Genomic DNA, 22794 nt, shown 5'->3' on the forward strand with positions numbered 1-22794 from the left:
ACAATTTCAACTTGTTTATTTTATAGAAGAATGTACTGAAAATATAAATAATATGAACTGAAATATGAGCTGTTTATTTATTGAATAGCTCTTTTAAAATTAATAATAATGTGACTCAAAGAAGTGAACTATTTTCTTTGGGATTACAACCTGGAACTTCTTTTGATATGAACAAAGATACAATTATTTACAATTAAAATAAAAAGATTTTTTTAATTTGCAAAATTAAGATAAGAACACGGGTTTAAATCCAACTTTGACTAAATACATATAGAAACTCTACACTGTACTCAGTACGCTACTGTACTATACCATACTATATTATACTATACTGTACTCTATACTTATTACAATGGAAGTATATTCTACAGAAGAGCCTTCATGATGAGGGGTGAGAAATAGAGCCTTGAGTCTACACCTAGTTTTATTGCCAACCTGCCTTCTCTGGATTTTGGTCAGAGTACATTTTGCAAATTCTTTGATTCCAGTTTTCTATTTTAAACATGTGTAAATCCATTCTCATTCTGAAAAGCAGAGAGATAAAATCTTTTGATAGGAAGACTAAAGCAAAGAGAAATTCACCAACTAACCAAAAACAAAGAACAAAGACATCGACAGAACCAGAGATGAAATAGAAACTCTCAGTTCACACAGCATAGTACAGCGCTTAACAACGCAGTCTCTCGGTTTGGAGTGCTTGGCCTCAAACCCAGTCTTTGTTACTTACTAGCTGGAACTCTGGGGCGTTATTTAATGTTGATATACCCATCCTAAAAATGGGCTAATAATAGGCCTTACTGCCAAGGGTCCTTGTAAACACTGAAGGAATTAATATAAAAAAATTTTTAAAATAGTGCCTAATACATGTAAAGTCTCAAGAAATGTAAGTTGCTCATATTATTTGCACTAGCTTTCTCATATTTAATCTTCAAGGGCTTGAATTTCTTAGTCAAACATGATGTTGAACTAGTGCTCAAAAAAAATCACTTCACCAGGGGTAGATCCAGGTTTTAAGTGGCCTGGAGATTATACAATTTGAGAGGCCATTTTTAAGAACCAGAACACAGAACTGTGAATTATGAATGCAGCAGAACCCCTGTCAGAACCCAGGGATTTGAGAAGTCTGACACTCGATCATCATTACCATCCTTATATATCCCCCTCTGCCCTCCGTCGTCATAGTATAGAATATAGCACGTTGGTATGACTTGGAAACTCTCTTGGTATTCTTGTTGTAAAACAGTACAAAATGTAAGAATTCTTCTGCGAAGCAGCCACAGCATAGTCCTGACTCCACTGAGAGGTTTTTGGATCCCCCACAGCTCAAGGCTGAGAGACTCACAGAAAGTTGGAAGAGACCAGCTTGATGTTTTTATTATTAAAGCATGCTTTACGTGCAGGTCCACAGGCTAGCTCTGTAATTCCTGGGTCCTGAGAACCAGGAGAAGCAGGCAGGGAGTTGTGTGGCTGCCAGAGATCAGGGCCCCAAGCAGCTGCATGTGGTGTGTGTGTTTAGAGCCAGCTTTCTCAGGCAGTTTTCTGGGAGGGCTCAAGTTACCAAACGCCTGGGTGAAGTTAGCTGTTACTTATTCCAAAATAATAGAGCTGAGGGGAGAAGAGGAGTAAAAGAGAAAGAAAGCAAAAGATGTTTCCTGTCTTCCCTCTTGAAAGGCAATGAGGCATGTTCTCTAATGGCTTTTCTCTGACAGGACAAGACTCCCTTGAGGGATGTCACCAGCAGGCAGTGATCGGAGAGCCAGGCCGTTGGAGAGCAGGAGCATGTGAAAGCAAACAACTAGAGAGAAAGTTTTCTTTTTTTTTCTCCTAAGTTTTCCTTGCAAATCATCCATAATCCATGCAGTTGTCATTATTTATCCACACTAAGCAAACTGAATCATGAATATATTAATAGAATTTCCTTTCCCTTTGGTGGAGGGCATAAGGAGGTGGTGGTCTTATGGAAGAAGGAAAAGAAAAAATATTAGAATTATCTTTACAGTTTTTCTGTGAAACTCCTCTTTTGAGGGAGGCAGTAGAGCTTAGTGATTAACATGGCCTGGCTCTACCACTTTTCAGCTGCATCCTGGACAGTGGGTAAATGTTTCTTAACCTTAATTTCCTTCTATGTGAAATGGGGAGGGACATGGAACCTACTCATTGGACTGCTGGGAAGACTGAATGAGAGAAGACAAACCAAGTTCCTAGCAAGGCACCCCAGCACTTACTAAGTGCTCTAAAAGTGCAGCTATTATTATTATTATGACTCTTGTACCTGACTTGATATTTTCTTAATCTCATGTATCAGTTACTTCACTGATCAAAGGAAATATGGTCTAAAGTTTTCTCAAATGTTACAAATACTAAACCCTTTTTTTTTTTTATTGTTAACTTTTTTCTCAAATTGTAGACTTGTTTTAATTTTTTTGAAAGTGAAAAGGCCCCCAAGTTGATATGGCTATAGAATGCTGGCTATTGCTGATATTTCTTTAAGAAATAATTCCCCAGATTAGAACATAATGTTTGGAAACTTGTCATTAATATCTTATTAAAGCAGTACTATATGTTGAAGTTTCAGTCTTCCTGAAATCTGTTCTTGGGAGGACACCCAGACTTGTTGCGGAAAAAGAAAGTATGGTCCTGGGCCCTGGGGAGTTTATAATTTAATAGGGCAACTGGCTTTACACAGAATTACATAAATAAATGTAACAGAAGCATATAAGCAAACATTTATACATAGCTGAGCACAGCTGCCTAGGTTTACACAGGTGCTAAATAATATATCCAGGAAAGAAAAATTAAGAAAGTGGTGGTTAGTACAGTGCTTGGCAACTAACATTCAGAAAATGTAAGTTTTGAAACTGCACAGAACTACACACTTGTGGTCTCTCTGGTTGCTCAATAGTATGTTGAGCCTTAGGAAGCTCAGAGATTAGTGAAGAAAAAAAGAATTCCAAATTGTGGGAAGAACGGGTATAATGGATTAGAAATGAGTGGAGTTGAATTGTTGTTATTGACAATTATTTATGACTAACATTTGCACACTTCCATAGTGCCAGGAATATCCAAAAAGGTTTATCATTGTTCCTCAAATTTTACAGATGAGGAAACTGAGGCTCAGGGAAATTAAGTGACTTGACCAAAATGTGTATCTAAGTGTCGGTAAGTGCCTATACTGGGATTTGAACCCAAGTATGTCTGATTCCAAACCTGCCATCTTAACCTGTTACTCTACTTCCTTGTTGTTATGAAAAAAGATAAGAGGTAAATGGGATCATTTTAAGCAAGTTGCTTCGACTGAAAAATTCATCTCCCTAACAAACACTGCAGCATCACAACACCACATAGTAGAAAGAAGGTCATCCCAAATATGCACAGAGATAACCAGAGAGTACTGGTTATCCACTTGGCGACCTGGCCAATTGGTGACTAACTAGAAAAATATCTACTTCACTAGTAACCATTCTACCAGGCAACCTTCTCTCAATGAGTTCCCTGCACAGTACTCTGTTAACCTGCCTGTTAGAGTAAGAGGTGAGTCTCTGGGGAAGCATGGACCTGGATCTGATCTGCTCTAGGCTCAAACGCCTGTTGGCTTTGTGACCGTAGACAAGTGTCGTAAGTGCTCTAGACATCATCTCTAACATATGTATAATAATTCTATCTTAGCATTACGGAGTGAATATGAAATACTTAGTACAATGTTTGGCCCATAATGAGTGCTCAAACATATTAGCTGTTATTAAAGATATTATAAGAAAGTCAAAGCACTTTATAAGCTCTTCAAAGCAGTCAGAGGCATGCTTTCTCTTTGTCCCTGAAATCAGCAATGTTATTCTTATGTTGGAGATACAAAAATCTGCTATTTAGTGCCTTTGTATTAGGCAAACACCTTTTCACCATGGGTGATCCCTTTATTCATGTGGGATAAAGATGTAGTTTGGAACTCCAGTAGTCAAACACTATAGCTGCTATGGTCAGGGGAGGTGGGAGGCACCCACTGTTAATTTGAACATTTCCTCTTGGGCTTTTTGTTTCCCTCTGGTTTCCTCAGATGCTCACACAGGAACAATTGCAACCAGGGTTGACAGTGCAGTTTAATGTTTGGGTGCTGTTTGGTCAAAACCATGTGGGGGTGTGGGGGAGCACAATCTATTGCAGCTGTTCATCATTACCCAAATAAGCTGGAGAAGTCTCCCAATTAAACTTCTTGTGCAATAAAGCCAATCAGTACATCAAAACAAGAATTTCTCATTTACTGAAATGATATTTAGCTTGTAATTGCTGTCTGGAAAAGTGGAACCAAGTAGAAAACATTAAGAAAATTGCCCTCTTCCCTCCAAATTTAAGCTTGGTGATTATTTAAAAAAAAGAAAATCAAGAATATTATTTGGCAGCCTAAGCTGTTTTGTGCTGATTTCAAGGTAAGAATACAAATATATATTGTCTTTTGGTGTAAAATAGTGTATTAAAACATATTTATAACTTAAAACCTGAATTAAATTTATGGAGCATATACATATTTTCATCAGTCCTTGTGGCTTCAAATTTTAAATAACACAAATTAACTTTGAAAATGTATTTCCCTTACATCCCTACTTTATATTTTCAGAGAAAGAAAACAAAGTAAATAAAATGCAGCACTTATATAAATAAGGGACCTATCACACATCACCATAAAAAATTAATAAGGCCAGTCAAATGATACCATTTTTAAAATCTTACTATGTACACGTCACTGGGCTAGGATGGATGAAAAATATATTAAGGGTGAGAAGATTAAACCAATTAATTTTGTCTCTAGTAGGTCCTCACATGTTTATTGAAATGAATTGAGTTTAACTGCATTAAATTAAATTATATTGACAAATTAGGACAATATGAGATGCTATCATTATACCTAAATCTCTAATAGAGCTAAGGAATTAAAATATAAATGTATGAAATTTTAGATAATACATCTAATAAATAACAATATACAACCAGATATTTTTTAATTTTGAAATAATGATAGGCAAACAGAAAGTTGCAAACATAGTATATGGAGTGCTATGAACCCCTTACCCAGCTTCCATGGTGCCATTTCACATGACTGTAGTACAATATCAAAACCAGGGAACTGACGTACTGCTAACTACAGATTTTATTCAGTTTTTATCAATTTTGACTTGACACTTTTTACTTTTTACTCATTTATGTATGTGTGCACTTATATGTGCATAGACTTCTGTACAATGTAATCCCCTGTATATATGTGTATAACCACCACAATAGAACTATTCCATCATCATGAAGAAACTCCTTCAGGTCACACCATCCCATCCTTAACCTCTGGCAACCGCTAATCTATTCTCTATTTCTATTGTTTTGTAATTTCAAGAATTTATATAATTTCTGATAGCATGCAACCTTTTGAGATTGATTTTTTTCACTAAGCATCGTGCCTTGAGATCTGTCCAAGGGCATGGATGTGTCAATTGCAAATGTCAATTATTTGTTCTCTTTTATTGCTGGGTGGTATTTCATGACATGGAAGCAGCAGATTCTGTTAAATCATTCATCCATTAAAGGACATTTGAGTCGTTTGCAGTTTGGGGCGATTATGATTAAAGTTGCTATGAACATTCATGTACAAGGTTTTTTGTCAATCTAAGTTTTCATTTCTCTGGATAAATGCTCAGGAGTACAAATACCAGCTGTATGGTTAGCTTCTTAAGAAATCGCCATACGTTCCGAACAGCTATGTAGGAGAGATCTAGTGTGCTCTCTAGTATTTAGATTTTCTATTATTTATTTTTTTTTTTATTTTAGTCATTCTGGTAGGTATGTAGTGATATCTCATCGTAGTTTTTAATTTACTTTTCCTCAACACACAACTATAAGAGAGGTCACAAAAGAGTTAACTGATCACCACATTATATAGACAAATTTTCTCTAGTGTTTTGGTAGCTCTCAGTATTAACTTTACATTAGAATCACCTTGGAAGCTTTAAAACAATCCCAAAGCTCAAGACATACCTCAGACCAATTAAATCTAAATCTCTCAGAGTAGACCCAGGCATCATTATGTATTTGTTAAAATTACCCAGATAATTCTAATATGCAGCCAACATCAAGAACCAGTATTGAATCTAATTTTATACATAGACCCAGAAATCTAATCATACTTAAAGCCCTTTGCTGGCTCCCATAACCTCTACTGCAGATAAAACCCAATCTAAATGGCAGGCTCTCCAGAACTTGCACCTTGCCTAGTCCTCAAACCTCATCTATTTTCACTTTCTGTCTCATATTTTAAGCTCTGGTAGTAATGAGTTACTTGTAGGTTTCCATATAAATCATTATGTTTTATGCAAAATTTCTGCAGTTAGAACCTGAGAATATGCATTTTTATCAAGCACTCCAAGTGCTCCTGATGAACTTCCACTAATTGCAAAATGATTTACTTAGTTGTTCATCCCTCCACTCTTCATTTATTCATTCAACCAACATATATTAATTGAGTGCCTCATATGTACCAGGCACTGGAGAGAATTGGTGGGGTAGTGGAGGGTCTTGGCAGGTGAAAGTGTGACAAGTGGGTGGATAAGCACAGGGGTTCAGGGAGCTCCCCAACCAGCTACAGAGTCAGTAAATATAACTTGAGACTTGAAGGATAAGTAGGAATTAGCCAGGCAAAGAGAAGCAGAGGAAAGGATAAAGTTTTTCTAAAAGAGAAAAGAGCATGTTTAAAGGCTAACAACAAAATGACATCTTGTTCAAAAAATGTTTAAGACCTTTGGGAAGCTGGAGCAGGAAGGGAAAGGAATAAAGATAAACATCAAATATTCAAATACTCTAATTATATTACTTTCTCTAGTAAAGTAACACCAATAAATAAAGATCAATGGCCGTGAATGAGTGAAGTCATTTTTCTTAAGCAAACAGTAAAGGCTAATTGCAACTGAAAAGGCTTTTGAAGATGGAACTGGAAATAGCCCTCACTTCATTAAACTCTATTAACAGCGGGGCTTTTTTTGTTTGTTTGTTTGTTTTTTTAAGCTTCTGACCCTGCCCAGGAGTGGTCGGCCTCAACTTCAGGGTCAAGAGATTTACTTCGGGCATTTATTTCAGATACTAACTTTTATGGGAGCTGAGTATTCTCATTTTATCCGAGTGTTCATCTCTGGTAAAGGAAATTACTCTGCTCCCTAAATGATACTAACACTTCACTTTTCAAATACATGTCAGCTGTACTGCTGCGTGTCTGCAGCAGATGTCATTCTGCTGTCTGACTCAGCGACTAGAGAAGCTGCCCTCCTAGCAATGTGTGTTTGGGAGGGGGCGGTGGGGATTAAAACAGAGGATCAAATCGAACCACTTTAAATCGCTAAAATTACTGCAGCACTCCACGGCAGCAAAAAGGAAACAAATTCTTCAATGGAACTGCTAAAAAAGTTATCAAGAAAACTGAAGAGAAAAGAAAATTTCATTTTTAAAGTATAACTTAAAAAAAAAAAAAGGCAGGTCTCATTTCACTGGGGAACTTCGCTGTTTCAAAATGAGTTTAAGTTCACTTAAGGATATATTAATTTTATTCATGTTTTGGCAAAATTTATGAGCTGCAGATCATTTCCTGAAAATAAGGCATTCTTAACAGTTGTCGCCAACACTGGAGTAAATTTCACTTTATCAAGCAAAACTCTTCGGGCTCACGATTTAAAAAAAAATTTATCCCAGATACTATGAAGGCATTTTCTCCTAAAACCATGGTGACAATTCATGGGAGCAATTTTGCAAGGGAAGACTCAGACCTGGATGTCACCATTGACGGGTTACAAGTTAGGACTCGCAACTACTATCACCACAAAGCTTAAGAACCTTTCTGAACATCAGGCAATGTAGACAGCATAGCTGGGGCAGCTAAATTTGAGGCTATTTCAGGAGACCACAGAGCAGAACATCTGAAATCAGAGCTCTCTTAGAAAATCTAGGACATATGGTCGCTGTTCCTATCCTCAACTGATTTACCATCTAAACCATGTTGACATGGGTAAACACAAAGCCAAAGGAATAATAATCCTTGAACGTGTAGTTAGCACAGCTAAGAATTTATATTTTCAACCAATTATCTTTTTCTCTGTCAGCAGTTTGCATATCTTTGAAGGCTCAGAACTCTAATGGAAGAAGACATCAGGAAAGCCCCACTGGCCAATTTCTCAAGCTACTCATCTTTGCCACTTTATGTAACAAAATGAAAAAAAAAATTCTCTCTTAACCAGAATTGAATTAGGTGTCTGTGTGTGTGTGTGTGTGTGTGTGTGTGTGTGTGTGTGTGTGTGTGTGTGTTGGAAGAGGCCAGAGTTTTAATACAATACTGAAGAGATTCTACCATGTCCTTATTAAACATCTTAAGCCAGTATTCATTCCATTTATGACTGCCCTTTTCAGAAAGTAACTCTCAGAGACGCCAGCCCTTCAAATAGCAGGAACCCTGGTACTTCCTGAGGACAGACTGAGAGTAGCAGGGTTTTTCTATTCTGCCATCAGTTCATGTTCACCCAACTTTGGTTAATGGAGCATTTGATATGAAAATAAATAAAAATATCCTCCAAATCACTGCCAACACTGAGGCAATTGCTCTTCCCCAAACTCCTACATTTTGTCTCTTTCCTGCCCATTTCAAAATTAAATAAGACAAGCAGGGGACCAGCAAATTTTAAACTACGTTTTTTTCTCCCTTTCTCCCTTCCTCCTACCCCCAACAGTTCTTGAGTTGTTGTCCTCTGCCCTAAAAGTGTCTCGTTTTTATTTCTCCCTTGTCATCTGGCAGCCAAGACTATTGAATGTAGCTTGAAGAAATAACAACATATCATGAAAATATCCTTTTATTAAGACAGCTGACAACATATGTTAGCACATGTACTCATTAAAGAATCTAAAGAGATTGCTGTGCCATTTTTAGGGCAGAGAGAGTTTGGATGTAGTCTTCAAGATATTTTTCAAATTTCATGTGCTATGGAAAACAAGCAAACCTTGCCATTTTCCATTTTTGCAAGTTTATGAGGATTAGGGAGTATTTTCTCCACCCTATGATTTAATCTGACTTTGAAAATTGCCTGTTAACTCCTAACGAGATTTTAATATTTTAAAGCCCTAATAATCTCTAAAAAGAAAAAAGCAAAATATAGCTAATTAACAAGGGTTCCTTTCGGGGAATGACACGGCACATTTCCAGCATCTGGCTCAGCAAAGAGGAGAAAACTATACTCATCAACGTGGCCAGGTCAGGCCTTTAAGCATCATTGTCTTTCTGCAAGTGTGAGCTTTCTTTCAAGTTCACATATGAAACCCTGACATGTTTATAAGCCGGCTGTTCCTTCCTTGCCCTTCCCTCCCTTTCTCTTGTATAACCCTAACTCCTCAATTCCATAAGAACTTAGTCGCAGGATGGTAAAAGGAAATGATTTCATCTGGGTGGAGAGGGAAAAGATATAACTTTAGTCCCAAATTGTGCAAGTCAAATGTGCTGTACAAGAAAAGCAGCTGCTGAGGTGCAGGCTGAATCTCTTTAAGTCCAGGGCCTTGTTCTTACAGCCTCCCCAAAGGCTGGAGCAGCACAGGGTGGGGATGCGGAAGAGACAAGACCAAGACTTTATAATTCTCTTTATCCTGTTGTCCTTTTCCTCTTTATTTTAAAAGAAACAGTTCCCTCCAGAGGTCTAGGGTACTGCTCAGGCTGCCATAACTTATCTCTCATAAACTATAAAGAGAGGTAAAAAGACAACTAATCTTCTCTGCCTTGGACAGTGCAAAATGTCTGTTTCTTAGATCTTTGTTTAATATGCTGATTCTAAAACTAATCTAAAAATATATTCAGAAAATAAGACACTTTAAATACTTGGATTCAAGTCCATCCCAAACCAGAAAAGCACAGTTAATCCTCAGAGGGAAAAAATATTGCCAGGCATGTGCTAATTAAACTTACTCTGGCTCATCATATCTTTCTTTATCTCCAGCATGCTTTGCAGAGGAGCATATGCAGAACACATTAAAATGGCCTGGGTTTTAGGGTCAAGGTCACACCTAGAATGGATGTTGGGGGCTTCTGATGTGCTGTAGGGGAAAAGGAGCCAGCCTCTGGCCTCGTCAAGTCAGCCTGCTGAGGAGCACAGATTTGGGAATAGTTGTGATCCTACTACTTTAAATACCAATTTTGTTTGCGTCTGTTAATCTTTATATTTTTGTCCTCATAAATATAATATGTATGTCCTCATAAAGAGAAAACATTTGAATTATTTTAATTGTTTGATGATCAAAGTCTTTTTTATAAAAGTTCACCATCTGACCCACCTCCTTCCCTTGTTAGCTCATTTCCTTTCTATGTTTCCTATCTTCCATAGAGGCCAGAGAAGAGAGAGTCTTGACAAGGGAAAAAATGCTACCCAGAGGTTTAAAACACTGAGACCTGAGATAAGATCGTTGAATGTAGAGATTTGAGGTGCCTTTCAGAGAGCGTCGTGACATTATGGCGAGGACATAAAACTTATGAGAAGGTTTAAGAACTGAGATTTAAGAATTGAGGGAGTACAGAGGAAGTTATGGCCAGGAGGACTGACTTTATATGTCAGAGATGAGGGAATGAAAGAGATAGATCGATAACTTGGAAATGGCAGCACAAAAGGAATATTTTACATTTTTAAGATGCAGAATTATCTGGTTTGTTGTTGTTATTGTTGTTGTTGTTGTCATTGTTGTTGTTGTTTAATATACAAAGGAGTGATTACAAATGCAAGTAAAAAGGGAGTAGTTGATAAAATTTCAAAGAGGCTGGGAACTGAGGTCAAGAGTCTGGTTGCTATTAGTGGAAGATAAGTTAGCATAGTCTTTTTAGAGAGCAATGTAACAATATCAAAACTTTAAAAACGATCAGAATACCATACAGCTGTTAGAAACAATAAGCAAAATACGTATATACTGAAATAGAATAAAACTCAAAATATTCTTTCAGTACATTGTAAGCTCTACTAGGTCAAAAACCATGTCTGTTTTCTCACCCTTGAGTACACATGCCTTAGCATAGAGCTTGACCCACAGTAGGTGCTCAATAAATAGTTACGGGATGCGTTTTAAAAGCACATTGCAGAGTAACGTGTATATGAAAAAAAAGTCACATGCATTTTATACATGCATATATGTGTTAAAATATATGTATATATTTGTATATGCATAGAAAAATTCTGGAAGAATACTGAGCAAATTAAAGTAGTTATCTTTGGGGAGGAGGATCAGATGGGAAGTGGAGGAAGAGAAGTACATTGATTTAAATTTTAATTACGTCTCTAGTCTTAAATTTTTACATGCATGAATTTTTTTTCTCTTTTCAAATATCAACTAATGATTTCACTGGAAATAAGGGAAAAAGAGTGCAGTACTATGGGTTAGCTTTGGCGAGCATCAAGCCCCCTCTTCCTGAAAGACAGTAGTAAATGATGGTGAAATTACACGAAAGGAGAAAAACTAGGGAACCCGATCATATGTCTCAACAAAGTAGGAGCCAGTGTCATCCATGAGAGTGAGGGCAGAGGTGACAGACTGCTGCCTGAGGAAGGCGGACAAGGTTCAGAACATGGATTCCATTTTAGAGCTGGAGAGACCTTGGAGACCCTCCAATCCCACCACCCTCTTTATAAAAGGCCTTGCCAAAGAACACATAGTTTTTGAGTGATGTGCCAGTCTAGTACAACAGCCTCTAAAACTATGCAAAAACTGCAAAACAGATGAATAAATGGATTGCCAGACATCTCTGAGGACACTGGAAAGGTTAAAAAGAAGGACTTGTGGTATAGAATCTGCACTACACTATGGCATTCGATGTCAACGCAGGGTACCCTGTGAGCCAGAGCAGAGGAAAGGAGAAGTAGGAGGAGAATGGGAAAGCTGGTAAAGGGAGATGGTGATGAATCTTAGGAGGCAAAGAGTATTTTGCAACAATAAATAAACAGAATGAGGACCAGGAACTTGTCGGCTAATGAGAAAAATTCTGAGCTTGGGAAAACGGCAGCAAAACAGGAAACTGTTGCATTGATGACTGACAGATTGGCCTTTAGACTGACTGACTCAAATGAGTGAGAGGCCACTTGGTTGCTCCACTTTCATCTAAAGAATCATAGCTATACTAACGTTATGACTAGGTAGGTAGATGGAGGTGTTGCTCCAATTATAAAAGCAGTACCCACTGGCTTAAAAAATCATAAAATCACATCAGTGAATCAAAACGTCTGCTGGTTCCCAGAATCCTCTGGGTGGATCCTGACCTACTACTTTGAGCAGGTTTGACTAGAGTCTCAGCAATTCATTAAAACAGTGGCTGATTAAGGTTAAACATCCTGGCAATGTTTCTAGAATAGAGGCTCAGCCACTTGACCAGCCTGTTAGATACCCTGCTGATATTGTGCCTTCTGCCCAGATCCAACTGACTTCTCCCAGATCGTTGCGAGGCCATGATGTGAAGCCGCGATGCAGCAATGAAATTGTCAGAGTGGACCACAGCATATGGTATTGTCCACTGTTCCAAGCAGGGATCAGAGGCAACTGTTTAAGTTATTAAAAGGGGTGGGAGAGTCAGAAGGCACAAACAATGTTCTTCTGATCTCTCTGTGATTGCTTTGTGTTTTAATGCTCCTGGCTTTTTGCTTTTTGTTTATTTTTAAATTTCTTTTCCTTTTATTAACCAATGTCACCACAATAAATCTAATAAAATTTTTAAAAGGAAAAAATTTTTATTTTCCTCTTATAATTTATCTACATATGTGTTAGAAGGGTTGAGTTTGCCTGTGCCCTGTTTTGGTCATATGTGCTACTCAAAGCTACTTGATGGTCTCAGATTCATGGCTATTTTATCGGGTTAAATAAGAATATTTTTCATGAAAGACTGAGTTCTAATTAGTCTAAGTAGTAGATTACATAAATCCATGAGTAAATAAGAAATTTACAGCCCCGATTTCATAATGCTAATTCTCCATGTTCCTCAGTATCTTTCACACAAGAAGATGCTCCTTTTTCTACACAGGTCAGACAAACACGTGTCTACACTGGCCTTGGGTTTGTGAACTTCACATACATTTTGTCATAGTTTGCCCTTTTGCTTTTTACCAATTGTATTTATACTTTTTATCATCTTCACAAAGAGAAAGGATAAAATAATTCACAGCTAAGAAAAAATAGGAACTAAAAGAAGGGAATGGAATTCAACCTCACTAAACATTGTAACTCTATAAATATTTTTTGAACAGCCCTTCAGGTGACCTAATGGCTGAGAATGACCACGTTTTCTGCAGTAGAGTCACAACTTCCTGTTGCAGTGTTCTGTGACGTTTGCCTGGTCTTTTTCCATCTCCAGCACTACAAGATTTGATAGCCTATTGTTCTAGGAAGAGCCAGAGAAGGGCTGTATAATAGGAAGGTGAATTAAGGACAGGAGAGACATATTTCCAAATTCTTTTCCTTTTGTGGTCTCCAGTGGCATTGTTATTTATTTTTTTTCTTGACTACAGTTCTGTATCTGGCAGAGTATCTGACATTGCTGGGACCTAGAGATGCTGATGAAAACTAGTGAACTTTAAAAGAGCTCTTGGTAACAATAAACGGTATTTCTTGGCCCGTGAAAGTGACAAGTTCAGAGGTCAGTTTGATTCCACAGCTAAACAGCATCTTCCAGGATCCGTGTTCTTCTTCTCCTCGCTGTTTTCCTGGGATCATTGTCTCCTAAAGGCAGCTTCCCTTGGGACTGCCAATGACTCCCAGAGCAATAAAGTCTCTCTTCCACATACAAGAGAAAAGAGCTGCCCACTTCCAGAAGCTCTCTCCAAAGCACAAGAAAGCCTCTTCCCAAAAGACCCTAGCAAACTTCTTTTTCCATTTGATTGGCCAGTATCAGCATTGTGACCATCACTGACCCTATAAATATCCTCCAGCATGGAATGAAATTGTACTGATTCATTTAGATCTGATTCAAATGGCCCCCACTCCTTGGAGCAATGAGACACTAGCACAAGAACTATGTGGAGAAGATGCCATGAAAAATAAGAGTAGTTACCAAGAGCTCTTTTAAAGTTCACTAGTTTTCATCAGCATCTCTAGGTCCCAGCAATGTCAGGGTGAGAATTAGTCTAGAAATTTCCATAGAGAAATCTGACTGTATTTAGAGGTGAGAACCTATGTGTATGGGTTAATTTATTAGTAAGAAACTGCATGTATTACAATCTCAAATATCATAATTGTTTTTTGTTTTACATATGTATATACACACCTTAGGAGCTAACTTAATAGAAAAGATTATGTTTTTATTAAATAAAAAAATATGTTATGCACTTTGCTTTATTCTAGCCTCTTCACAAAGTAAGCATCACTCACTCTCTGCAGGCCTTACTATCTTATTCCCCCTTACCCTTCTTTATTTTTCTCCATGGCACTTACCATTTAACATGCTACATATTTCTCTTGCTTGACTGTTTATTCTATATCTCTTTTCTACCTTTGCCTCAATTAGAATGTAAATGATGGAGGCAGAAATTTTCATCCGATTTTTTCTTTGCTGTATCCCCAAAGTCTGGAAGAGTACTGCTTGCCAAGTAGACATTTGAAATGTATGATGCATAGTAAATCATATTTAGAGTGTGAAATATTCAGGAGCTTCGGGCCACCTAAAAGCTGTGGCAGACAGTGACTTGAGAATCTTTCTTCTGAAGGCCTGAATCTCTACATTTGAACTTTAAGAATCAGATAAGTTTCTCACTTGTTAGAGGAGCAATAACTATACGTACTTCAATTCCAAACCATAAAGCATGGTACAAATTTGAGGTATTATTATTGTGAAGCTCTCCTTACTTTAAAATTTTTTTTAATCAGTTGATTTCCTAAATCAACTTGTTCTAACCAATGTGCATTTTCTAGAGGATAATGCAAGAAATGCAGAGCTAGGTTATAGAGATTTTGAGTTAGAATCTTACAGACTAGTTTCTGCAGTCTCCTACACAAATATATTTTAACCTTCCATCCTCCTTATACTCCACCATGGTGACAGTAGTCTTTCTTTTAACCCTTCTGTCAAAGAATCTTCTCTTCCCTCTGTAGTAGTACTAGGCGTGGGGTGGGTTTGGGGACACAAAACCAGTTTCTTCCTCTCTTGAATGTTGCCGAATTCTCCTTGATTGTGTCATATCATTATCAAGTTCCGGGAGTTCTGTTTTATATTGATCCTTTCACTGAGCTAATGAATGTCGACACCTCTGTTCTCTGTTGGTTACATTACCACTAAGCATCAATCCTTTATTTCCCTTTAACCTGACAAAGTAATTATCCCAGTGTCTAAATGACAATCAAATGGCAGGAAGGTAAGGTGGAGGAGGCAGTCTCTTTTTCTGCTCACGCTCCTCTCCTCTCAGGCCAAGCTTCTCCTCTGTGAACAACTCCGGCAGAAGTTTAAGCTATAAACTTCAGGCTAGAACTTCAGGCTAGATCTTCAGGCTATGAATAGGGGCCTCCTAAAAGTCATTCTTCTCTGTACATTGTGCCTGTAGATAATAATACCTGATTGTACACTTCGAGACCAGTTAAGAAGGTGTATCTCATGTTAAGAGTTGCTACAACAATACCATTTTTTAAAATTTGTTTTAATTTTAAAAAATTGTTCCTCCTTCCATTAGTTTTCTCAGGCTTTTGTTTAGGATGTAAATATTTTTGTGAATAAAACCCCGGTATTTAGATTTGCATTTTGGAAGGATCCCTTTGTTGCATAGGAGCCTGGACTGGAGGGCAGCGCTGAGAGACCAATAGGAGGCCGAGAAGCCCTTTCTCTAACAAAGGCTCTGTCACCCGGCCCTGAAGGCAGTGACTGTGCCCTGTGAACAGGGGGGCTCAGAAAGCATTTGAGAGTCACATGGTTCCCTCACCCCTCCTGTGGCATCAGGTCTCTGATGCATTTGTTCGTCTGTATAGGCGGTTCCCTTCTGGAGCACCATCCTTCTCTCCCCCCATCAGAGAGGACACAGCACAGTTGTCCCCTTCTTCTGGAGCTTTCTCTGACTTCCCCTAACTGAGTCCAGGTAAAGGGCTTGTTCTGAACATTTTATTAGCATCATGCCTGGACTTGACTTTTGAACTCCTGTTAATCACTTAGCATTCTTTACAGGGTCTATTTAGAGTCTGTCCCACCAGACTCTTAACTCCTCGAAAGTTAAGATTATGATTTTGTCATTTTACACTCAGCATCTAATATGTCGTACTGTGCTCAATAAGAGTTGATTAATAAATAGATGGATTGATGGATGGATGGATGGATGGAAAGGATGCAGAGCATACATGTTAAAAACCAAATGAGGCTGTGACAAGTGTCATAGTCAGAAGAAGCATAGATAGCTACATGCCATTCACATCCTAAACAAAAGCCTGAGGACATTAATGGGAGGAAGAATGACTTTTAGAAGGCCCCCATCCTCACCTAGCACCTTTGCTGTTGTTCCTCCTCAGGAACTGCAGCCAGTCGCTCGTAGAGGAGAAACTCTGCCTGAGAAAAGAGGAGTGTGAGAAGAAAAAGAGACATACTTTCAACTTCACCTTCCTGCCACATGATTACCAGTTAGAGACCTCATGTCAGAGGATAGCTCCTGTTTGCTTCTGTGACCAATCTCATCATAAAATTGTTGTCACTAGTTCACAGGCCCCTCAACGATCTTCTGTCTAATTATGTCCAAGATTAGCACCTAAAAATCCAAAATAGCATCTGACGCGACTTTCTATTTACAGAAGGGCAGACGGAATGCATTAACAACACCCTCACTAGATCCCAGGATACAACGGCCAGGCCCAACAACCGAGTGCTGATGGGGATGGGCAGCCCTGATATTTATCTGCTGATAACTGCACAAGGGGCTCAGAAGGGAATTCCAGAAGCTTCTTTTGATAAAGCCTCCAAGTCACCAAATCTGCCGCTGCCAAAACCAAAAATAGCTTGGTCTAGTAGGGAAAGCACTGGTTTGGGAGTCAGAAGATATAGGGCCCTCGTATTGCCCAAACTGGCTTAGTATCCTCATCATTTAACCTCTTAGCCTCTCTAAACATCGATGCTCTCTTCTGTACAGTGGGGGTGATGGAGCAGACTACTTCGATCATGGGGTAGCTGGGAGTCCCAAAGGAGATAATGGACATGAAAGAAGTTGACGTCAGCCTGCCCCAATCTCAGGAATGAGAGAGAGAGTTGTGATAAGAAGCCGCACTGGAGATGCTTCCCTGTTGTAGTTTTAGCAAGAATAAAACCCTCCCACACTCAGGCCTTTGATGATTTGGGGGTGGCTCTGTGCTATAAATAGTTAGCCATGCACTCTTCTCTCTTGCCTGCTCCATTACTCTATGATCTGTGACTGCCTCATTCATGGTTAACACAGGAAGGCCCACATATCAGCCAGAAATATGAATGGCTATTGTCAGCAAAAGAAAGATTACCTCAGTTTTGTTTTGTTTTGTTTTGTTTTGTTTTGTTTTTAAATCACGAGATAAACAAACATGGCTATTTTCCTCTTTAAAAATAGTTATTCTGTCCTTTTTTAAAGACATTAAAATACAATGTAGTTAAATAGAACATTTTAATCACCGACTATGTACCAACATGTGTTAATGCTTTATTTATATTATTTCATTTACTATTCATAATAACTCAGTGAACGAAGTACTCCAATTTTACAATGAGGAAACTAATCTTCAGAGAGACTAAGTTGTGTGTCGAGGTCCCAGAACTTCTGTAGGCAGATCTAAGATTTACTATTTCACACAAAACCCATGTTCCTATGTGTTATGCTGTTTTGCCACAAAAAAAATATATATATGTGTGTGTGTGTGTGTGTGTGTGTGTGTGTATATATATATATGTACATATATATATATATATATAGTATCTGCAGAAAGAAGATGAAGAAGAAGAGTTGGAAGCATATATTTAATAAAAAATAAAAAGTCCACAGGTCTTGGACAAAGACACCCCTACCCACACTGCCCAAGTCTCTCATAGAATCTGAACACCATCTGGTAAGCAGGGAGAGGAGACCCTGAGTCAAATTAAAAAGCGTGTCATTAATTGATAGTTAATGAAGAACAGGACATAATATTTCAAAAAACAAATGTGAACATTTTTTGTGTACTGAAGAGGTCTATATCTGAAATCAGACAATGATGTATACATTTATTATTATTATTATCATCACTTTTATCACTTAAATTTTTAAAGGGAGTGTCGGGCAGGATAATCTGGTCTTCTTTTCTCCCAAGGTAAGTTTCTCAAAGAACCAATTGTGGACAAAAAGGGGCAACATAGTAAACCTGAGAAGCCCAGGGGAGGCCAGCATGGTGGGCCTTACACATTCAGAGGATGAAAGTAACCAGGTAGTATAATCTGAACATTAAAATTTCTAACTAAAAGCAAGCAGTCACATCATAGGCCTGAAGCTTCCTTGACTAAGGTCAATCTTTACCTTAAGTGAATGTGTCTATTGTCATTTTGCTTCTAAGATAACATACCTTTGAAATGTCAAAGTAATCTTCCCAGAGCCCTCAGGGCACATCCACTACATCAGAGCACAAGACCACAGAATCCCTCATTATTACCTTGTTCCTCTAGTATCATCTCTCTGTGCTATAAATGTTAATTATTAACCATCCTGTACTCACTAATGTAAAAGAAGTATGTGTCTCTTCGTTTTACTTTTTATCCAATCCCAGATATTTTCCCCATGCTTTCTCCCTCCTCCTTAATCTACCACCAATGAATTTCATGTAACCCTCCTTACACCTCCTCTTTACATTCTAATGTATAAAATAAACTGCAAGATTGCCATTCTCCTAAGCATTTTTTCAGTCTGTTCAGATTTTACTTCCCAACAATTGTCATCAGTTTGATTCAAATAAACTCGAAAATTCTCTACAGGTTTGGACATTTCTTATATTGACACAGCCTAACCAAACATATATTTTTAAGGTCTTTCACTTAATTTTGCAGGTTAATCAGTTTATATGGAAGGAAATGATAATAATTTAGCTTACTGGATCATTTCAATACTATTTTTATAACTTAAAATGTGAACATTACAAATATTTTGAGTAATATGAAACTTTTTGCTTCTTCCAGCTTTGGCACTTTTGTATCATGTCATTTGATGGTTTAAAACAAATGACCTTAGATTCAGATTTACCTGGGTTCTCGTAGTACTTTTACCACTTACCAAATGTGTATAACCCAATTAGAAGATATTCAAAAATGAATGTGCCATCTCTTCTTCCTCTGAATTCACAGCCTTTGTCCTGTGAGTTTCAAGTAGTATAAATGTGAAAGATAGTTTGGGAATCTGTGAGGCTCGGGTTCAAACCTCAGCTCAGCTTTCTCCCAGCTGTGTGACCTTGGGCAAATGTCCTAGTCCCTAAGAACTTCTCTCTCTTCTTCTGTGAAAAGAACATAATAGTCTTTGCAACAATTCTGTGAAGATTACAAATAACATATGCAAAGTTTCAATATATGGTTGGTACAAAATAAATGTTTTTTTTCATTTATCCTTAGATAAAATGACTATTGTCCTATAAAATAGCGCTATGATTAGGTTTTATAAAAATGCTTTATTGCATAATCATGAGTGATTTCAAACACCTGGAAACTTACTTGAGTGTCATTTTATGGTTGTCTCATCTAAACCTTTTTAAGCCATGTTTGGGTCTTGGGGGAATGTTTAAAGCTCCAATATGAAGCCAATGTAAGCAGAGATACCTATCAGCTGTAGTGGCCACTGACCTATCCATGGGGGTGCCCCAGCATAATCGGAGCCCAATTTCTCCCCAAAGTCTTGGAAAGGTTACAAGACTCTGACAGATATAGTAGATTACAGGCCAAGAGGAAGAGGTCGGGGCTGTGGGCAGTATATTTGACAGGCTCATACACTGTAAGCCTTGTTCTGGGCTCCTTACAAAGCACCTCTTTAGGATGAAAACAAAATGTTCTTTGTAAATAAAAGTTCATGCATTTGAGTAATGAAGTCATTTTCCAGTGCCGCAGTGAAAGATATTCTTCTCTCAAGCCCTCTGGGTGAGGACTCCAGGAGGAAGAAGGACAGCCAGTTGGTCTCAGAAGATATAGCATAAAGAGTGCAGTAGCCCATTTTCTAAAAAATGAGAAACCTTGTTGAAAAAAGTGGATGCCCTTCCTCTCTGCCATCTGAGATCATCCACCTCTGGCTCCTACCTCCGGAATCCCTTTTCCACCCACTTTCCTGCAAACCAGCAGGGGCCGCATAAAAGACCTATATAAATATAGATAAAACATTCGGGCACCTTGGCTAAATAAAGAAAAGATGTGAGGAAGCAATCACAAAAGCCGAATATTCATCTGAGCTCCTTGGAGGAGCTCCAAACTGAGAGGGGAGGAGGAGAAGCCTCAAGGGAAAGCCGGACCTCGGTGTCTGAAAGGCCGACTTGGAGTGGGAGGGCCTGGAAGTGGAAGGTAAAAAGGGAGTGGTGAGAATGGGTTTGGGAAGAACGCCAGGGCTGCACAGCCCTCAGTCCCAACTTCCCGGGGACAGGAGGTGACAGGCGCTGGCGAGGCTTGCTCAATTTAGTCTGGCTTCTGATGTTCAGCTTCCACATCCATCCATCTGTGTGTTCTTTAGCCAGAGCCTCTGCCGGGCGGGTGGTGGTGATGAGAAAGAGAGAGAGGGAGGGAGGAAAAGGGAGGGGAGAGAGAGAGAGAGAGAGAGAGAGAGAGAGAGAGAGAGAGAGAGAGAGAGAAATTGAAATTCTCGCTTACTCTCTCACTCGCTCTTTTTTTTTAACTAAGTTGCTCCTTGGGCTGCCTTGAGTTCCCACATCTGGATACTGCAGACGCAGAGAAGGTAAAGTAAGCAAGCGCCGCCGCACCTTGGGGGGCCCGACGAGGACAAACAGTTGCTGAGCCCCTGGAAGAACCCAGCTGGATGTCAGCGAAGAGATGGCTTTGAGCTCAGCCTGGTGCTCAGTCCTGCCTCTGTGGCTTCTCTGGGGCGCTGCCTGCTCCCCGGCGGCGTCCGGGAACGACAACACTTTTCCTTTTGACATTGAAGGGAGCTCAGCGGTCGGCAGACAAGACCCGCCTGAAACCAGCGAGGCCCGCGTGGCTCCCGGAAGGCTGCCACCTACTGCAGAGGTACAGTGTCCCTGCCATTGTCACCCCGCTGGGGCACCTGCGCACCGCGGACTGCGTGTGCCACATTCGTGTCCCTCTCTTTCCCTTCTTTCCCTCCCCCATCCGCCTTGAGTTTCACCTGGACCAGGTCAGTTCAGAAACTTGAAATAAAGAGTTTTACTTTGTAAATTGGATTTGGATGTTGTGTGAGGTGAGAGGTGAGGCTTTGGAACATGTCACTGTTCAAACTGACAAAAGTGTATGTGTCCTGCGTACTCTGAGTCAGTGTCCTAGACTGTCACCTGGGGTTTCAGTGGTGCTTCTATGAATGTGCCACTTGTATGTCCCAGTAGAGTCATTTTTGTCAAGCCACAGCACATAATGCATGTGTCCTGTCGCTGGCTCCTTGCGCCTCTGTGATGGTAGGACAGTGGGAAGGATACTGCAGGACCAATCTTTTTTGTCACAAATTAAACAGAAGGTCCTCTGCAACAGGGGAGAGTGAGAGGGTGGGTAAGGGTGATGGGGCACTTAAGAAGCTGTTAGAAAACTGCAGAACAGTTACCTTAAATGGACATGAACCATTATATTCCAGAAACGGGAATTACAATGAAAACCCCAAAGTGAAAATGATCAGGATATACTATTGATGATACGTTTATTCAAAGAGTTGCTATTTGAATACCTTACAATAGCCTTTACGTCAAAAGCATAAGCAGAGTGTAGAAATTAGGTAAAAGAGGATGAATCCAGAATAAGTGGTTTAAGAACCCCTGAGGCAAGACAGACAACAGCATGTCCAGGGTGTGGGAGATGCAAAGTAGGAGGAAAATTAAGTCACCTAAGTTCATGGGAAAGGAAGGAGCAATTGACCTGTCAACACACACACACACACACACACACACACACACACACACACCCCCTATAGTTATGGTTACTGCAACGATAGAATCAAAGCAGTTAAGTGGATTGACACCATTTCTAACAGCATGGAAGTCTGGATTATTGCTATTCTACTAATTGTTAGTGTAACTGTAGTTATTAATTATTACTGATAAAATAAGGTGCATGAAGATGATCCTTCTCCAGGAGTGAGCTCTACTCATGTTCCCCAAAGTGGGCAGGGTGAGTAGGACCAGAGCATACCAACTTCCTACTGTGGTACAAAATGTAACTCTATGAGAAAGACTTCTAGTCACCTTCGCACTCAGACAAGGGGCCCAGGAGAGACCACATAGTGGGAAGGCATCGCTTCTCTGCAGGCTTGGAATTCACCCTGGGAACTATTATCTCCACCTGTTGCTTTTAGCATGGAAAGTCCTTGAATAAAATACTTGACTTGGGGTAATGTTGCTGGAAAAAATATGAGATGCTCAATTAAATTTGAATTGCAGAGAAACAACAAATAAAATTTTAGTTATGTCTCAATTATTACATGGGACATATTTAAACTGAAAAATTATTCACTGCTTATCTGAAATCAATTTTATCTGGGCATCTTATATTTTTGTCTGCTAATTCTAAAGAGAGGCACACAGAACTTTTTGTAACTCGCATCCCACAAAATGCAAAAAAATAATTATTTGGTTTTTAGAGAACCTTAAATTTATTGTTAAGACCCTTAT

At 39.0% G+C, this 22794-nt stretch overlaps 1 protein-coding gene across 1 annotated transcript in view; it reads left to right on the plus strand.

The window, feature by feature from the left end:
* The first annotated feature begins 20965 nt into the window (after nucleotides 1–20965).
* Nucleotides 20966–22794, plus strand: part of LAMA4 (laminin subunit alpha 4) — a 135571-nt gene continuing 133742 nt past the window's right edge. The window contains exon 1 of the mRNA XM_023533378.1: nucleotides 20966–21190. Coding sequence (XP_023389146.1) covers nucleotides 20996–21190 — 195 coding nt within the window. The 5' untranslated portion in view covers nucleotides 20966–20995. The remainder of the gene's footprint in view (nucleotides 21191–22794) is intronic.

This window comes from Pteropus vampyrus, unplaced genomic scaffold (assembly GCF_000151845.1).
Source record: "Pteropus vampyrus isolate Shadow unplaced genomic scaffold, Pvam_2.0 Scaffold101, whole genome shotgun sequence".
Taxonomy (NCBI): Eukaryota; Metazoa; Chordata; class Mammalia; order Chiroptera; family Pteropodidae; genus Pteropus; species Pteropus vampyrus.